At 41.1% G+C, this 15,442-nt stretch overlaps 1 protein-coding gene across 4 annotated transcripts in view; it reads left to right on the top strand.

Annotated features, from left to right (window-relative positions):
• The window catches only part of LOC144699653 (choline transporter-like protein 1), an 80,257-nt gene that overhangs the window by 11,552 nt on the left and 53,263 nt on the right, over positions 1 to 15,442 (top strand). For 3 of the 4 annotated variants that reach the window (XM_078570765.1, XM_078570783.1, XM_078570792.1), the window contains exons 2-4: positions 7,350 to 7,439; positions 10,600 to 10,742; positions 14,784 to 14,920. In XM_078570765.1, coding sequence (XP_078426891.1) covers positions 7,350 to 7,439; positions 10,600 to 10,742; positions 14,784 to 14,920 — 370 coding nt within the window. Of the gene's footprint in view, positions 1 to 4,801; positions 4,879 to 7,349; positions 7,440 to 10,599; positions 10,743 to 14,783; positions 14,921 to 15,442 lie in introns of all 4 variants that reach the window. The other variant, XM_078570775.1, reaches the window with a different exon arrangement.

Here is a 15,442-nt window from a genome sequence, read left to right as displayed (position 1 = left end):
CTGTTAACTCATATTAGTTTGGTTCTGAATGCTACGCTATGATTCTTTGGTGCAATATGGCATTCACACACACTGTCCCTTCCTTTCACTTTTTGGTAACAATCAACCTCATCACTAACCTGCACTCTTATCCTCTCCTTAAACTTTGATTTTTTTATATTTCCATGCAACTGAACCCCCCCCAACTATTTAATTTAAAGCCCTATCTTATAAGACAAGAGGAGAGAATTACCACCACTGCACTATCGCACCTCACTGCAACCGAGCTCCTGATCTTTGGCCGCCTGGCGTGGAGAAGAAAAAGTCAAAACCACCTAGTGGGTTTGTCCCTGCACCTGGCCTGGGTGCGGGCAAAGCTGCAGTGGAGAGGCAGGCAGTTGGAGTGGGCACTCCCACTGACTACTTGCAACCAGGACCTGTCAATGGCCACCCTGGCCAGGTGCAGGAACAAACCTACGATGTGGTTCTGACTTTTCCCCCTCCACACCAGTTGGCCAAAGATCAGGAGCTCCGTTGCAGTGATGGTAATTCTCTCCGTTTGTCTGATGAGATGACCGTGTAACATCCAAAACATGGCCTAGTACCCAAACAGTATTACAAAAGAGGTAGGAGCAGATGCACTGGTGGCAAAACTGATAGATAATTAATAAAGACACTTTGAAACTGTTGGGGTTCCCAAGGACAGAGGACTGCCCCACTTACAAAAGTACTGAGACTGTCAGACTGCAGATAAAGAAATATCTAATGAGAGTGTGAGATAAAGTGAGGGAAGTAGGAAAAGGTGTTTCATTCCATAATTGAACGCTGTAAAATGGATGGCAAACAAAAAGTGAAAAGATCAAATTAAGTTAACAAAGCATATTTACAATTAAAAAAAAAAACATTTTGGGGAAATGCAAAGAACTGAGGGAAACAGATGAACTCAGATACTGAGAAATCAAGGGTTCCGCGATGTTGGGTGATGCTGTTAAGAACTGGGTCCCTTAGTTCCCATGGTTTGGCATCAAAAGCAGTAACATGACACCCACTGAGTCAGGATGAGTGGTGGTTTGGACAGTGACTGTACAAGTAGGCGTGTTTTTAAGAAGATATACATATGTAATGAAGGAACTCCGTATTAGTAAGTACCTGGATGGGAGCTCCTAGCTCCCAGTGAATCTTCTGCAAGGCAAGTGCATAGATGTATCGCTTGCTTGTATTCGTCATTTATAAAATCTTTGTCAAATTCTGGGTTTTGAGCCTCCATTCATGTATATGGATCATCCCAGATATCAAATATGATCTAAGGATCATTCCAGATATCAAATAGGTTCCAATGTTCCTCTTTTATTAATAGAGGCAGAAAATACTAAGGAGGCATCACAAAACCTATGTGAATCGTTAGTTAAGCTGTAGTTAGAATATTGTCCAGCTTTACTCTGGGAGAGATGTCAAAGCCACAACAAGTTTGCAGGAGTGGTTCATTGATATAGCAGGGATAAGGATTACACTTACTGGTGCATATTTACCAAAGTGAGGTCCATTAGCCAAGCTGCTTAATCCTACTGCTATGGATTTACTAAACTACACTGCACAGACAATACTTTGTTTCAGGTGGCATTGTAAGACCTTACAAGTTTGAAACACTATTGGAGGGGTTGACAACAGTAAGGTGTTAAAGCCTTATGTATTTAATAGTCAAAGCCAGTGTGAAAATACTGACTACTGGTTATTCAGGATTGTATTTCAGGATTAGGGATATTAACTGAAGGTGGAAGTCTGTGCAGTAGCAATGCAGACCAGTAACCTCCCAGTTTAGCTGACTGACTGCTCATAATTCTTATCATCTGGGCTGCAGTAAATTGTTGTTGTAATTGAGCCAAGTTCTCTTCACAGATAATCCAATAACATTTAATCACACTATAGTAACCTTGGAGGAAGCTTGCTTAGTAAAGGGAGCTAAAATGTGGCAACATGCTTAAAGCACCATTAAATGATGAGAGTACATTGGTAGTTTAGATTTGTCAATGCTGAATGTTGAAACTATTTCTGGTAATATGCAATAGTTGCTGCTATGTGCAGGTTCATTTGAAATTTTGTATTTCTGTATGAAGGGGAGTTACTACACTCTCCGATTCCGCAATGACCACTTGAGACTCAGGCTTCTTTTTAACCGGTTTATTCGAGCATATGCAAGGGAGCTGCTACCATTCCATAAAATAGTGACCTTGCTCCATGATCAATTTACATTCCATTATTTTTGTACTATTTTCTTATAATATATTTGAATACATCCAATCGGTAACTGACACACCGGTTCCATACTATCTCTATCCTATTGAGTACATAAACATGTGATTTTGCTACCCAATTATTCTAAAGCATGTGTACATAGTTATACTATCCAATCAGAATTAAGGCACGTGTACATTGACCTTGATTCTTGCAACTCAAGACTACTTGTGCTTCATCAAAGCCCCTTCTTTGTCCATTGTTCATCTTCCCATATCTAAGCTAAAACCATCTGTCCCTTCCTTACCTGTTGAAGAGCATGCTTAACCTATTCTTAATGTCATGCTTTGTCTCCAGTCTGACACTCAAGGCTGTGCAAGGTTCATCTGGTAATCTTCAACTATCAATGTGCTTAGTAGCACCAGCTGCCTGGAGATAATTATTTTCAGCAAATTCTTGCTGTATTCTCTTTTAATACATTTAATTCCCCCTTACACCCTGTTTACATTACGCTCGCTGATCAACAAGTACTTATACTGCCTGAGAAATACATTTTTAAAAAAAATTCAAACCACGTCGTTAATAGAAGGGAGTCCTTATCTGAAGATGCTGAAAAACCTGACTTTTTTATTCACTTATGGGATGTGGGTGTCTCTGGCTAGGCCAGAACTTATTGCCCATCCCCAATTGCCCTTGAGAAGGCTGTAGTGAGCTGCCGCCTTGAACCATTGCAGTCCACAATGCACTGAGTAACATGCCCACTTAATCGGTGATAGTAACAGCTGTGGGGGTGGGGGAAGAAAGACTTGCTCCTGTATAGTGCTTTTCACAACCACCAGACATCTTGAAACGTAGACACTGTTGTGTTATAATATAAGAATTGTGGCAGCCAGTTTGCACACAGCAAACTGTTACATTACTCTTTGTGGGAATGACCACATAATTTGTTTTTGTGACATTGATTGAGGGATTAATATTGGCCAGGACACTGGGGAGAACTCCCCTGCTCTTCTTTGAAATAGTGCCCTGGGATCTTTTACCTGAGAGGAGAGACGGGGCCGTTTGGGTTTAATGTCTTATCTGAAAGACGGCAGTGCTCCCTCAGCATTGCATTTGAGTGTCAACCTTGATTGTTGTGCTCATTACTTGGAGTGGGACTCAAACCCAGAACCTTGTGACTGAGGCGAGAGCGCAACCAACTGAGCAATGGCTGATACTTGTATAGTGAAATAGAACATTACTCCATTTCCTCTTCTGGGTGCTGAATCATTTTCTTTCTAGGAACACCATATTGTAACTAACACTCAAAGTGACTTACTCACAGAAGCTTCAATTTGTTGTCAGTTGTTGGCTTGATTCAAAATGGTAACTGGGGCTTTGGCCCTTCAATGACCTGAGTGAAGTTTCAAAGAGGGGGAAGAGAGAGAAAATGGTTTTTTAAAAAAAAAATACTCCCACTTGTCTTACTTCCGATGGTTCCTAAAATTCACTGGTGACCTTAGTGCGCTGCAGCAAGGATGATAACTTGTTGTAACAGCCACATTACCAATAGTTTTCTGAGTTCTTCGCCCTGTTATTTTTCTCCTTTCTTTCTTTCACCCACCAGTTGCTTCACCTTGACCTCTTCCATTCTCTTTATTCAAATGTTGTTCACCAAAGCGGAATTTTCACGGCTGCATTCTCATGGATATGGTTGCCAAAGTGTGGACCAAAAGTACTAATTAATCAGCATTTCACAAGAATAAAGCAAGAATCCAGATCCTTTAGGGAGATGCTCTTGTATTTGCTACAGCACAAGTTTGAACTGGAACATTCAAGAAGTTGACACCCTACACCCACCAGAGTCTTTATCAATTCATTCCCACTGACTCTACAATGGTATAGTCTTTGGAAATAGTGGGGGAGTGAAGCCATTAATGGTTCAGCTCAGTGACAACCGGTGCAAAATTGCACCTCTTGGAGCTTATATGAGCAAGCTCAGGAAGTCGCACCCATGCTTCCTGAGTCAGTACTTGTGGGTTCAAGTTCCATTTCATGATTGCCCAGGTTGACGCTCCTTTCTTGTACTGAGAGCTGCTTTGTCAATGATGCTGTCCTTCAGATAAGTTGTTGAGGGAGGCCCCATGCCACCTGTTCTAGTGGTTCTGGAGGCAATTGAAGATTCCCATGGTACAATCTGAAGAGCAGTGAGTTCTTGAGTTTTGGTCAACGTGCCTCAAAAGAGATTAGCTGTCCATGCATCCTACTGCAATTTGTGGTCTTGCTGTGTACATAGCAACTGCTTAAATATCACTATATTTGAAAGTAGTTGTTTTATAGGGATTATGTAGAATTAATGGAACTGCAACTGTCCATTTCTACTTTGCATGAGTGTCCTTCCACCTTAATTCATCTCGCCCTATCAGCATAACATTCTATTCCTTTCTCTCATGTATTTATCTAGCTTCCCCTTAAATATAACTATGCTATTCACCTCAGCAACTCCATGTGGTAGCAAGTCCCACACTCTCGCCACTCTCTGGGTAAGGGTGTTTTTCTTGAACTTTTTTATTGGATTCCTTCGTGACAATCTTGTATTTACCACTGCTAGTTTTGGATTCTTCTGAACCTTTCGGGTGGCTTTGCAATTTGGCGCTCTATAGGAATTGAGGCTTGCTGAGAAAGCAGGTCAGGGAATTGGGAATTAATGAACAGAAAATAAGAGGCTGAGGATCTGCAAGTTTTGCAAATGTTAGAACCCTGATCTGTCCCGTATGTGCTAAGCACTTTGAGACATTTTCTGTAAGATGTGATGAGGGGCTAAATAAATGCAGATCTGCCTTTATAATATGGAGTAGGAGACCTTTATGAAAATCACCTATTTGAAATGTTGTGATTGCTTTTTCACATGTGCTCAGCGTGTAGTTTCTGAAAAAATTTCAAGCTAGTGTGTAGAGGAAGCATATTGTTTAAAAGTAATATCCTGCCATTTTGGTGATCTGTCACCTGAGTATTGTAGGAAAGACTGTTTATTTGTCTTTGTAGTCTCAGTTAGTGCCTTTAGCGGAATGAAGCTACAAGCATGAGCTTGTGCCCAAAATACCACACAAATACAGTGCTCCTTCTTATTGAGGAGGTACCAATGCATTACATGTGGCCTACAGTAGCCTAGTGGTTATGATGCTAAACTAGTAACCCAGAGGCCTTGATGTGAGCTTGAATCTCACCATAGCAGCTGGAGAATTTAAATTTTGTTAAATCTGGAATTTAAAAAAAAAACTGGGATTTGTGTTGGTGACTGAAACTATTGGATTGTTCTTTTTAAAAATAAAACTGGTTCACTAATATCTTTTTAGGGAAAGAAATCTTTCTGTACTTACCAGTGTTTCCCATAAGATATGCAGCAATCTGAAAGTCCCTACATAGGCTGCATGCATGTTGGCCTCTTTAAGTTGCTGTGCATGTGCGGCTGTGCAAAAAAACATTTAGAAGTGCCAAACACTTAAATAAATCACCCTGCACTCCCTCAAAAATTTAAAGAGAATGTTGGTCCTTGCTCTTTAAGGCCTATATGTGATTTGGACGAACAGCAATGTGGTTGACCATTAACTACCCTCTGAAATGGCCAAGCTAGTCGGTCAGTTGTATTCAAGAAGGTGAATCAACACCACTTTCTCAAGGGCATTTAGGAATGGCCAACAAAGCCCACATCCAGTCAACGGATTTTTTTTTAAAATTAGCAAGCCACAGAGTTGACTGACTGAATCTGACCATCAGAAAGATTGAAAGTTGAGTGTTGTACACTATCCACAGTCCCAATTTCTGGGCCAATCTCAATTTCTATTTTTTTTTAAATGTAAAGAATATGATGACCAAAAATTACTGTAACCTTAATTCCTGGAAAATAAATATTTAAGGTTGATGTGGGGTTAGACTTGTATCTGATGACTATCAAGATTGTAATAAAACTCCCCTATTTCTATTCATTATCATCTATTGCACAGATACAGACAGTACCCATTTGCAATATTTTATTATTTGGCAGGCCTTTTAAGCTGCATGTGGGAGAGCAGAATCCTGGTTAAATATAGTTATACCTCTAGGTGGTTTTACCTAGATGTATCTAGTTTGACTTGGATTTATTTTGCACAATTGTATCTGTCCTTGAGTACAAGCAGCAGGGGGAGGTTGGGAGGGGGGGTGGCGGGGGGGGGGAGAGATAGGATATCGTGCAGTAAATTGTGATGCTGACTCTGAGCAGATACTTCGTAGATCATGGTTCTCAAAACTTTTTTTAGTTGAAAGACCCCTTTACAAGTGGATTGGTGATTGCGAACATCCTATCTAAATTATAAAATACTTGATATGAAAATGCTGCATGTAAAGATAGCTTTAATATTTTAAGGAAAACTGGTATTATACCATATCACAGTATCTCTGCCTGCTTCTCACTGCAGTCTTGTCTGTGTTTCAGGATGTTGCCCATATATCATTCTACACAAAAAAAAGCCCACCAATTTTATGTTTCTCGTGAAGTGGATCAAATTGTAGAATGCGGTTCCGAAATACGTCCATAAAAATCCCACACAATGAAAAGTAGAATTTGATTTATTCAGCCTGGTAAAACAAAAGCCCTGCCGAGCATTTGCAAACTGGCTGAAGGATGGCCTGAGGCTGCTTTGATAGGTTCATGCGTCCCCCTGATTGGCAGCGCACTGGCACAAGAAGCTGCAGATTTGCTTAACATTTGCCATGTCGCTCTGTGCAGCGCTTTTGACCGAGAAGCTCAGCATATTAAGCCATAGCAGGCGGCCCTGAGGACAAAATTGTGCCAAGAATTAATCCAAGACCTGTCTGTAGCATCCTGAGTGGTTATCCACATCGCCCGCTGTAAGACAGCGCTGCTCAGTAAGCTCCTTCATATTATTTCCAAGCCATATCCTTCCCCCGACCCCCCAGAAAGTATCGACGGCTGCCCCGTGCTCTGTGGGCCCCATTTTGAGAACTGCTGTCCTAGAGAAGAAAAGTTTGTTTATTGAAGTGGCTTCTGCAATTTGAATAATTACGACTATGTTGAACTTGATCAATTGGTTTTATTGCGTCATTATTTCCAAGAGAGCAGCCCCATTTAGTCCATCTGGTTATTTGTTTCTCTTTAGGGCTCCGCTAGACAATGGAAGCCACTCGAGCAACGCAGCTGCACAGATGTCCTGTGGTTGCTGATACTTATTCTGTTCTGCATTGGCATGGTAAGTTCAGCTTCAATTTTTTTTTTGTTTAAAAGGGACTCATTTATCAAAATTACTGTTTTTATTGGCTCGGATTTTATGTTAGCGATAAAAAAGAGGCTCCCGGTGTTTGTAGGATTGTGTAGGATATATGGCACAGTAACGGGGCCTTTTGGCCCAACCAGTCCAGGCTCACGTTTATGTTCCACTCGAGCCTCCTCTGATCTTTCCTCATCTAAGCCTATCATTGTAATGCTCAATTCCCTTCTCCCTCATGCTCGTTCAGCCTTTCTTTAAATGCACCTATAATATTCGCTTCAACAACTCCGTGTGGCAAAGGGTTTCACATTCTCACAACTCTCTCTGAATAAAAAAGTTTCTTAGTTTCTTCTGATTTCCCCCTTGGTGACTATCTTTAGATTGATGGCTTCTGGTCTTGCTCTTTCCCAGAAGAGGAAACATTCTGTATGTATCCACTCTAGTAAAACATTTTGTAATTTTAAAGACTGCTGTTCGATCACCCCTCTAGTCATCTTTTTTCAAGAGAAAAGCGAGCCAGCCTGTCGGCCCTTTTCTGATATGTACAACCACATATCATCCTTGTCAATCTTCTCTGCACCTTCATAAGTGCCTTTATATCTCTTTAGTGGTATGGTTGCTAAATTCGCTGATGGCACAAAAATAGATAGGAAAGTAAGTTGTGAAGAGTGCATAGGTTAAATGAGCGGGCAAAGACCTGGCAAATGTGTATAATGTGGGCAAATGTGAAATTGTTCATCTTGGCAGGAAGAATAAAAAGAAGCATAATATCTAAATGGTGAGAGATTACAGAGCTCTGAGATTCAGAGGGATCTGGTTGTCCTAGTGCATGAATCACACAAGGCTAGTATGCAGGCACAGCAAGTAATTAGGAAAGCTATTATTATTGTTTATTGCGAGGGAGATTGATTCCAAAAGCAGGGAGGTTAGTACTCCAGATGTGGTCTCACTAGTGCACTGTACAACTTAAGTATGTGTACAATATTGGTGGTCTTATTTAAAGAAAGATGTAAATGCATTAGAAGCAGTTCAGAGAAGGTGTACTAGGCTAATACCAGGAATGGGCAGGTTGTCTTATGAGGAAAGGTTGGACAGGTATCCACTGGAGATTAGAAGGGTAAGAGGTGACTTGATCAAAACCTTTAAGATCCTGAGGGGTCTCGATAGAGGATGTGGAGAGGATGTTTCTTCTTGTGGGAGAATCTAGAACTAGGGCTTATGGTTTAAAAATAAGGGGTCGCTAATTTAAGGCAGTGATGAGGAGAAATATTTTCTCTGAGGGTCGTGAGTCTTTGGAATTCTCTTCCTCAAAAGGCAGTGGAAGCACTTTTATTTTTAATATTTTTTTAAGGTAGTGCTAAGGTAGATAGATACTCGATTAACAAGGGGATGAAAGGTTATTGGCAGTAGGTGGGAGGCTACAATCAGATCAGCCACGATCCTTTTGAATGGCAGAGCAGGCTTGAAGGGTCGACTGGCCTACTCCTCCTAATTCATATGTTCTTCATCATATGGTGGCCAGAACTGTGCATAGGATTCTAAGTATTGCCTAACCAAAGTTTGATATAGGTTTGCATAACCACCCTACTTTGCAATTCTATCCCCCCTGGAAATAAAACTTTTTAATTTTTATTTCTCCTATTTCTATACCCTTCAATACTCTTGCGTGGTAATTTGAATCCATTGGCCAATCTGGGCTATTCTAAATTGGCACAGATTTCACTTCATAACTCTTAATGGCAATACTGATGGTAGAGCATTGAAAGGAAAGCCTATGATGCTGCTGTGAATAAGGCTTGCTTGGCTAATTTACAATTGCACCAATAACCCACAAAACTTTTATAAAAGTTGAAAAACTTCAGGATGGAAAAGCACAGTTCACCAACAATCGGTTAAAACGAAGCCCCAAGCTGAGCCAGTGGAAGCAAAAACTCCTATGTGTGTGAAGATCACGTGCTTCAGCTGATAGTTTTGCTGACAGTCAATGTGCTTTAGAGAAATTAAATGTCCTACTTTCCACTATCCTCTTCCTAGCATGCGGTCTCGTGGGGCTCCTTGTAGTAACCTTGATTTTAATCCCTTAATATAGGCAAACCCCTGGACACATTTCTTTTTACAAGCTCCTGTAACATCCCTCTCCCAAGTCTAAACTTAGCTGGAGGAACATGCTGTTGAAGACTTCAGTTTGAACAGAAGGGAGAGTTATATTTATTGTTTCAGGCCATTCTTTCTTTGTAATGTATTTCTGACCTATTGGCAACAACAGGTAACCATGTGCCTTCAGAAGTAGAAACCAGTAGGAAGGCAAATGTTGCTCCACCTATATAAAGACTTGACTTGAGTCAACCAGACCAACCATGTATTTGTTCTTTTCCCCTCACCTGAGGGGATGTTATGCAAGTCTGTTTAGCTGAGTTTCTGCAGCCTGTCACCCTACTGAATTGATTGAAAGCTATCCGAGCAGTACAACTAGTTTATGGGCTAGTGAATGTCTGCTCATGATTTAACTGCACCACCCACCGCCCTCATTCCAGTGTTTTCACCAGAGGGTAAGAGTTTCCAAATTCCATAACCTGTTACGTAGCTGAGGGTGTTGTCAACTTCTCAGGGCCCCTATGATTTTGTTTATCTCTTGTTGTTTGACTCCTCTCCACACTCTTTCTCCACCCCATAGTTTTCTCCTGTCTCATTCTCAAGGCAGATTCACCAGCTGCGGGTTATAGTTCCATAGGTGACTACAATTCTCTAGTGTGTCTTAAATAGGATTTTCACCTTTTTAAACCTAGACAGCAGGCGTCTGCAGACTAATTGGCCATGGGTGAGTAGAGAGAGATCATAAACTGAGCCTGATCCTGGCCCCCACTACTGTCCACAAGCCCACATTTTCCATTTGTGGACTCTAGGTCATGATTGGGACTGGGGACAATTTATTTTTTCCACCCAGTCCCAAGTGACTCGCAAGTGAACTAATTGATGAACTTGTGCCAGAACCTGCTCAAATTGAGTTTTGCCAATGTTAAAATTTACATTTCCACCCTCTTCCTGTGACTGCACAAACTGAAATTCTCATCATGTAAAGCAGTCTACATTCCAATGCTATGATTAGGAATTGACATGAAGTTTGTTATGTGTTTTGTTTTAGGCTGTTATTTGTGGCTTTGCAATAGCCTCTGGAGCAGCACAGAGGCTGGTTTATGGCTATGATAGCTATGGAAACATCTGCGGTCAAAAGAACACCAAAGTAGAAGAAAAGGAACAGAGTGGCCTTGATCACACGAGCAACAAGTATGTACATCATCAGCCATCTGGAATGATGTGAACTCTTAACATATAGATCATGCTAGATCCCATACCTACTAAACTTGAGATTTTATTAGGAATCTGCGGTGTAACATTTTACGTTGAATGTGAATTTGCATATGCAAAAAACAAAACTTCATCTCTAGATTTAACATCAGGAAAGCCTAAACATAATGTTGAAGCTCGATGCATGCTTAATTTAGGTGGTTTTGTAGAAAGTAATTCGGGGGTCTTTCAACTGTGGCTTGGCGGCAGGTTCCCCACTCTCTCTCAAAGACATCCTGTCTCCTTAACTCCAAATATTACTACTGGTTCTGCCTTCACAGGTGGAGAATGCGGAATGAAGAAAGATCTTCTGCAAGCTATGGGTGAAATGAGCAGAACATTTTGGAGCTTAACATTTGCAAGCCCAAAACCATCATGTTTGGCTTCTGACAGACATTTAAAAAAGATATATTTATTCCTTCACGGGTTGTGGGCATCGCTGGCAAGGCCTGATTGCCCTTGAAATGAGTGGCTTGCTAGAGCATTTAAGAGTCAACCAAATTGCTTTGGATAAGGAGTCACATGTAGGCCAGACCAGATAAGGATGGTAGATCTTTCTTCCCTAAAGTGGACTAGATGGGTTTTTATGACAATTGATAGTTTCATGGTCACAATTACTGAGACGAGCTTTATATTTCAGATTTATTAATTGAATTTAAATTCCAGCAGCTACCTTGGTGGGATTTGAAGCCAGTATCCCCAGAGCTTTAACCTGGGCCTCTGGATTACTAGTCCAGTGACAGTACCACTACGCCACCATCTCCCCTATTGCTCAATTTCATTGCCCATTCTGGTTGCTGTCTTGGACTGAACCAGGAGTGTGACTTTGGCATTTTGAATTGAGCGTCAAAACTTATTTATAATCCATAATTTCTACCTCCATAATATTGCCAGGCTTTGACTCTATTTTGCTCCCCACCATCTCCATGTTTTGCCCATGGCTTTATCTTCAGTCTTGACTTTTCCCGTGTTCTCATCATTGGCCTCTTGAGCCCCACTTGGCAGAAACTTCCAACCTATCCAGGTCGCCATTGCCTGTATCCTATCCTGTAATATTGCTGTTGCCTGTCACTCCTGTCATTTCTGGCTCTTGTTTCATGGCCTTGCTGTTCAGCCTCTTGTCTGCTACATGCATTTTTCCATTGGTGCCAGTTTTTCAGCTGTTTTGCCCCAGTATTTTACAGTTCTTTGCCCAAATCTTTCCCTCTTATTGCATCTTTCTCCACTTTTGCTTGTTCTAACCTCTTTCTCTCTTTCATGGAATATGGGCACCTCCAGCATTCATTGATAATCACTAATCGCCCTTGAGAAGGTGGCGGTGATTAGCCTGCTTCTTAAACCACTGCAGTCCATTGTGTGGTGTAGTTACACCCACAGTGCTCGTAGGGAGTTCCGGAGTTGTGACCCATCAAAAATGAAGGAATGATGACATAATTCCAAGTCTAGATGTTGTGTAACTTGGAAGGGAACATGGAAGTGGTGGTGTTGCCTTTGTGCTTCTGGCTGGTAGAGATTGCTGATTTGACTCATAGATACATGGACGTTTACAGCACAGGAGGAGGCCATTTGGCCCACCGTGTCTGCACAGATCAATAAAGATCTGACCACAGTATTCCCATTTTCCAGCGCTTGCCTCATAGCCCTGGAGGCTATAGCAATTCAAGTGAATATCTAAATATTTGAGAGGCGGTGTTGAAGAAGCCATGGCAGGTTGCTGCAGTGCATCTTGTGCATGCTGCAGACGATGCTCCATGTGCTGGTAGTGGGTGGGCACCTAACGGCATGCTGGTTTGTTTTGGATGGTGTTCAGCTTCTTGAGTGTTGGAGCTGCAGGTCATCCAGGCGAGAACAGAGAATTCCACCATACTCTTGACTTGAACCTTGTAGATGCTGAACAGGTTTCAGGGATTCAGGAGGTGAGTCACTTGATGTAGAATACCCAGCTTGTAGCCACAATATTCATGCGGTTGATCCAGCTAAGTTTCTAGTCAGTGGTGACCCTGGAATGTTGATGGTGGGGTTGCAATGATGGTAATGCCTTTGCTTATGAAAAGAAGGTGGTTAGACTTTCTTTGGTTTGCAGTAGTCATTGGCATACGTTATACCATTCGGTCCAAGGCTGAATGTTGTCCAGGTCTTGCATTTGGGCACGGACTGCTTAATTTTCAGAGGAGATGCGGATGGAATATAACACAATGCAAACACCACTAAACATCCCCACTTCTGAATCTATGATAGAGGGAGGATTATTGATGAAGCAGCTAAAGATGGTTGGGCCTAGGACACTGCCCTGAGGAATTCCTGCAGCAATGTGCTGGGACTGGGTTGATTGGCCTCCAACAACAACAATCATCCTCCTTTGTGCTAAGTATGACTCCAATCAGTAGAAAGTTTTCTTCTTGGTTTCCATTGTCTTCAATTTTGCCATGGCTCCTTGATGCTACGCTCATTCAAATGCTGCCTTAGTGTTGAGGGTAATCACTTTCACCTCACCCCTGGAATTCAGCATTTTTGTCCATGTTTGGAGCAGTGCTGTAATGAGGCCTGGAGAGTGATCCTGGCAGAACCCAAAGACAATGCTAAAGATATTATAAAGCACGTTTTATTACTGATTTGTATAATTGTCAACATTTTCCTCATTTGAGATTTTGTTCTGATGTTCCCCTTATCTTTCATTCCCCGCCCCCCCAACACCAAACAGTCTCTCTTATTGGCAACCTGACAACTTGGTTGCTGTGTTGGAAAATAGCCCAAAAAAATGGCTTTAAATGCTGTTCATTAAACTCTCAAATAAGCTTGCATTCTGTTGAAAGCATTTATCTGAAGAGGGTTCTTGCTTGAAATGAAATTAATCAAAATATAGCTTGTGGGATTTTAAAAATAAGAATTTAATATTTGAAGAATTTAAATCAGGTTGTTATGGTACCTGTTGCACTAAGATTTTTCCAGAACAGCTTAGCTGACCACTTGGACTCCCTGGTATGAACCTGGGGTTGAAGTAATTATTCATAGACCTGTCAGTGTTCGTGATTCTCTTAATATTGCTTCCTATCTCCTGTGCAGATATTTTTCAAATTTAATTGGTACCAAGTTTTCCCTCAAAGGTTGTGATGGAGTTGCAAGGTTTGAAAGAAAACAAATGGCTTACAGCAATAGAACGTTTTTCATGTCCTCAGGATATCGCAGTTGTTATACAGGAAAATTCATTGTAACCATCAATTGATCACTTAAAATACCATTGTATTGAATGTAGGCTTACATACTGGCTACAGTCTGCTACATGGCATTAATGTGCCAAAAGGTTTAATTGATATTAAAAGAATGTAAGAAACAGAATATCAACATCCTTTCCAGTCCACTTTGGTGAGAATAAAGATGTGTTTGAGGTGGATCAAGTAGAGCAAGGAGAAACTGCGCCAAGTGAACCATTAACAGTCTGCAAACAATGCTAAATCTTGTATCTCATCAAAAGATAGTAGTAGTAGCAGTTATCCATTTACAGCTGTCCAAAACAATGTGTATAATGCCTTTCATATGGTAAAATACCCCAATGCACTTCACAGGAGTAGCTACCTAACAAAATTTGACATTGAGCCATGTAAGATATTAGGACAGGTGGCCAAAAAGCGACATGTTTTGAGAATGTTTTAAAGGAGGAGGGAGACAGATGGACGGAGAGGCTTAAGGAAATTCCAGAGCCTAGGGCTTGAGATAGCTGAAGGCATAGCTGCCAATGAGGGAACCATTAAAATGGGGGATGTGCAAGAGGCCAGAATATGAGGAGTGCAGAGATTTTGAAGGCTTTTAGGGCTGGAGGAGGTAACAGATGGCGAAGGCCGTGGAGGGATTTTAAAATAAGGATGGAGAATTTTAATAGCTTCCTCCCAACATTCAATTTTAGTTGCTGGAAAAACAACTGAAAGAAAGCTGAAAGTATGACTTTTTGGTGCTTTAATATTTGTTTATTTTTTTTTTCCTCAGGTATGTCTTTTTCTTGGACCCCTGTAACGTGGACACTGTCACTTTCAAAATCAAATCCAAGGCACTGTGTGTGGCTAAATGCCCAGAAATGGCCCTGAACACACTCAGGGAAGTTCAGAATTTTGCCCTCAAAAATGGTAAGACCAAAAATTTGGTGGTGGAAGTAGAATGGAAGAAAAGAACCAGGGTTTAGAATTTATTTTATTTATGCTGTGACCTTTGTTCGTTATTGAAACTATCCAGAACAAGGTGGCATAACCTTGAGATTAAATGTGAGGGCTCATGACTGGCCCTTTAACTACTACCTCATTCAAGTCTGAAAAGTTCCCATTCATGGCTTTTGTCTATCTCTTTCTATTCTAGGTATTTTATGATGCTTTATCTGAGCTATTAACATCTCATGCAGGATAGTTTCTCCAAATTTTCTGAAAATCCAAATATATTATAAGTATGCGTGTTTGCTTACATTTTCTTCGCTCGAAACAAATGGCCCCTCCCAATCTGTCACTGAATGGCATCTCAGTCCAATATTAGAGCACCACCGAAAGATTGGGTATATTTGTCCAGGCAGGTCTGAAATGAGATGTGGGTAACAGTTCTTATAAACGAGCTAACAGTCATCTGTACATGCTTCAGAATTTGAAATGCCATGCCGTCTC

The sequence above is a fragment of the Cetorhinus maximus genome, chromosome 2 (genome assembly GCF_964194155.1).
Source record: "Cetorhinus maximus chromosome 2, sCetMax3.hap1.1, whole genome shotgun sequence".
Lineage (NCBI taxonomy): Eukaryota > Metazoa > Chordata > Chondrichthyes > Lamniformes > Cetorhinidae > Cetorhinus > Cetorhinus maximus.
This window is presented reverse-complemented; position numbering and strand designations above follow the sequence as displayed.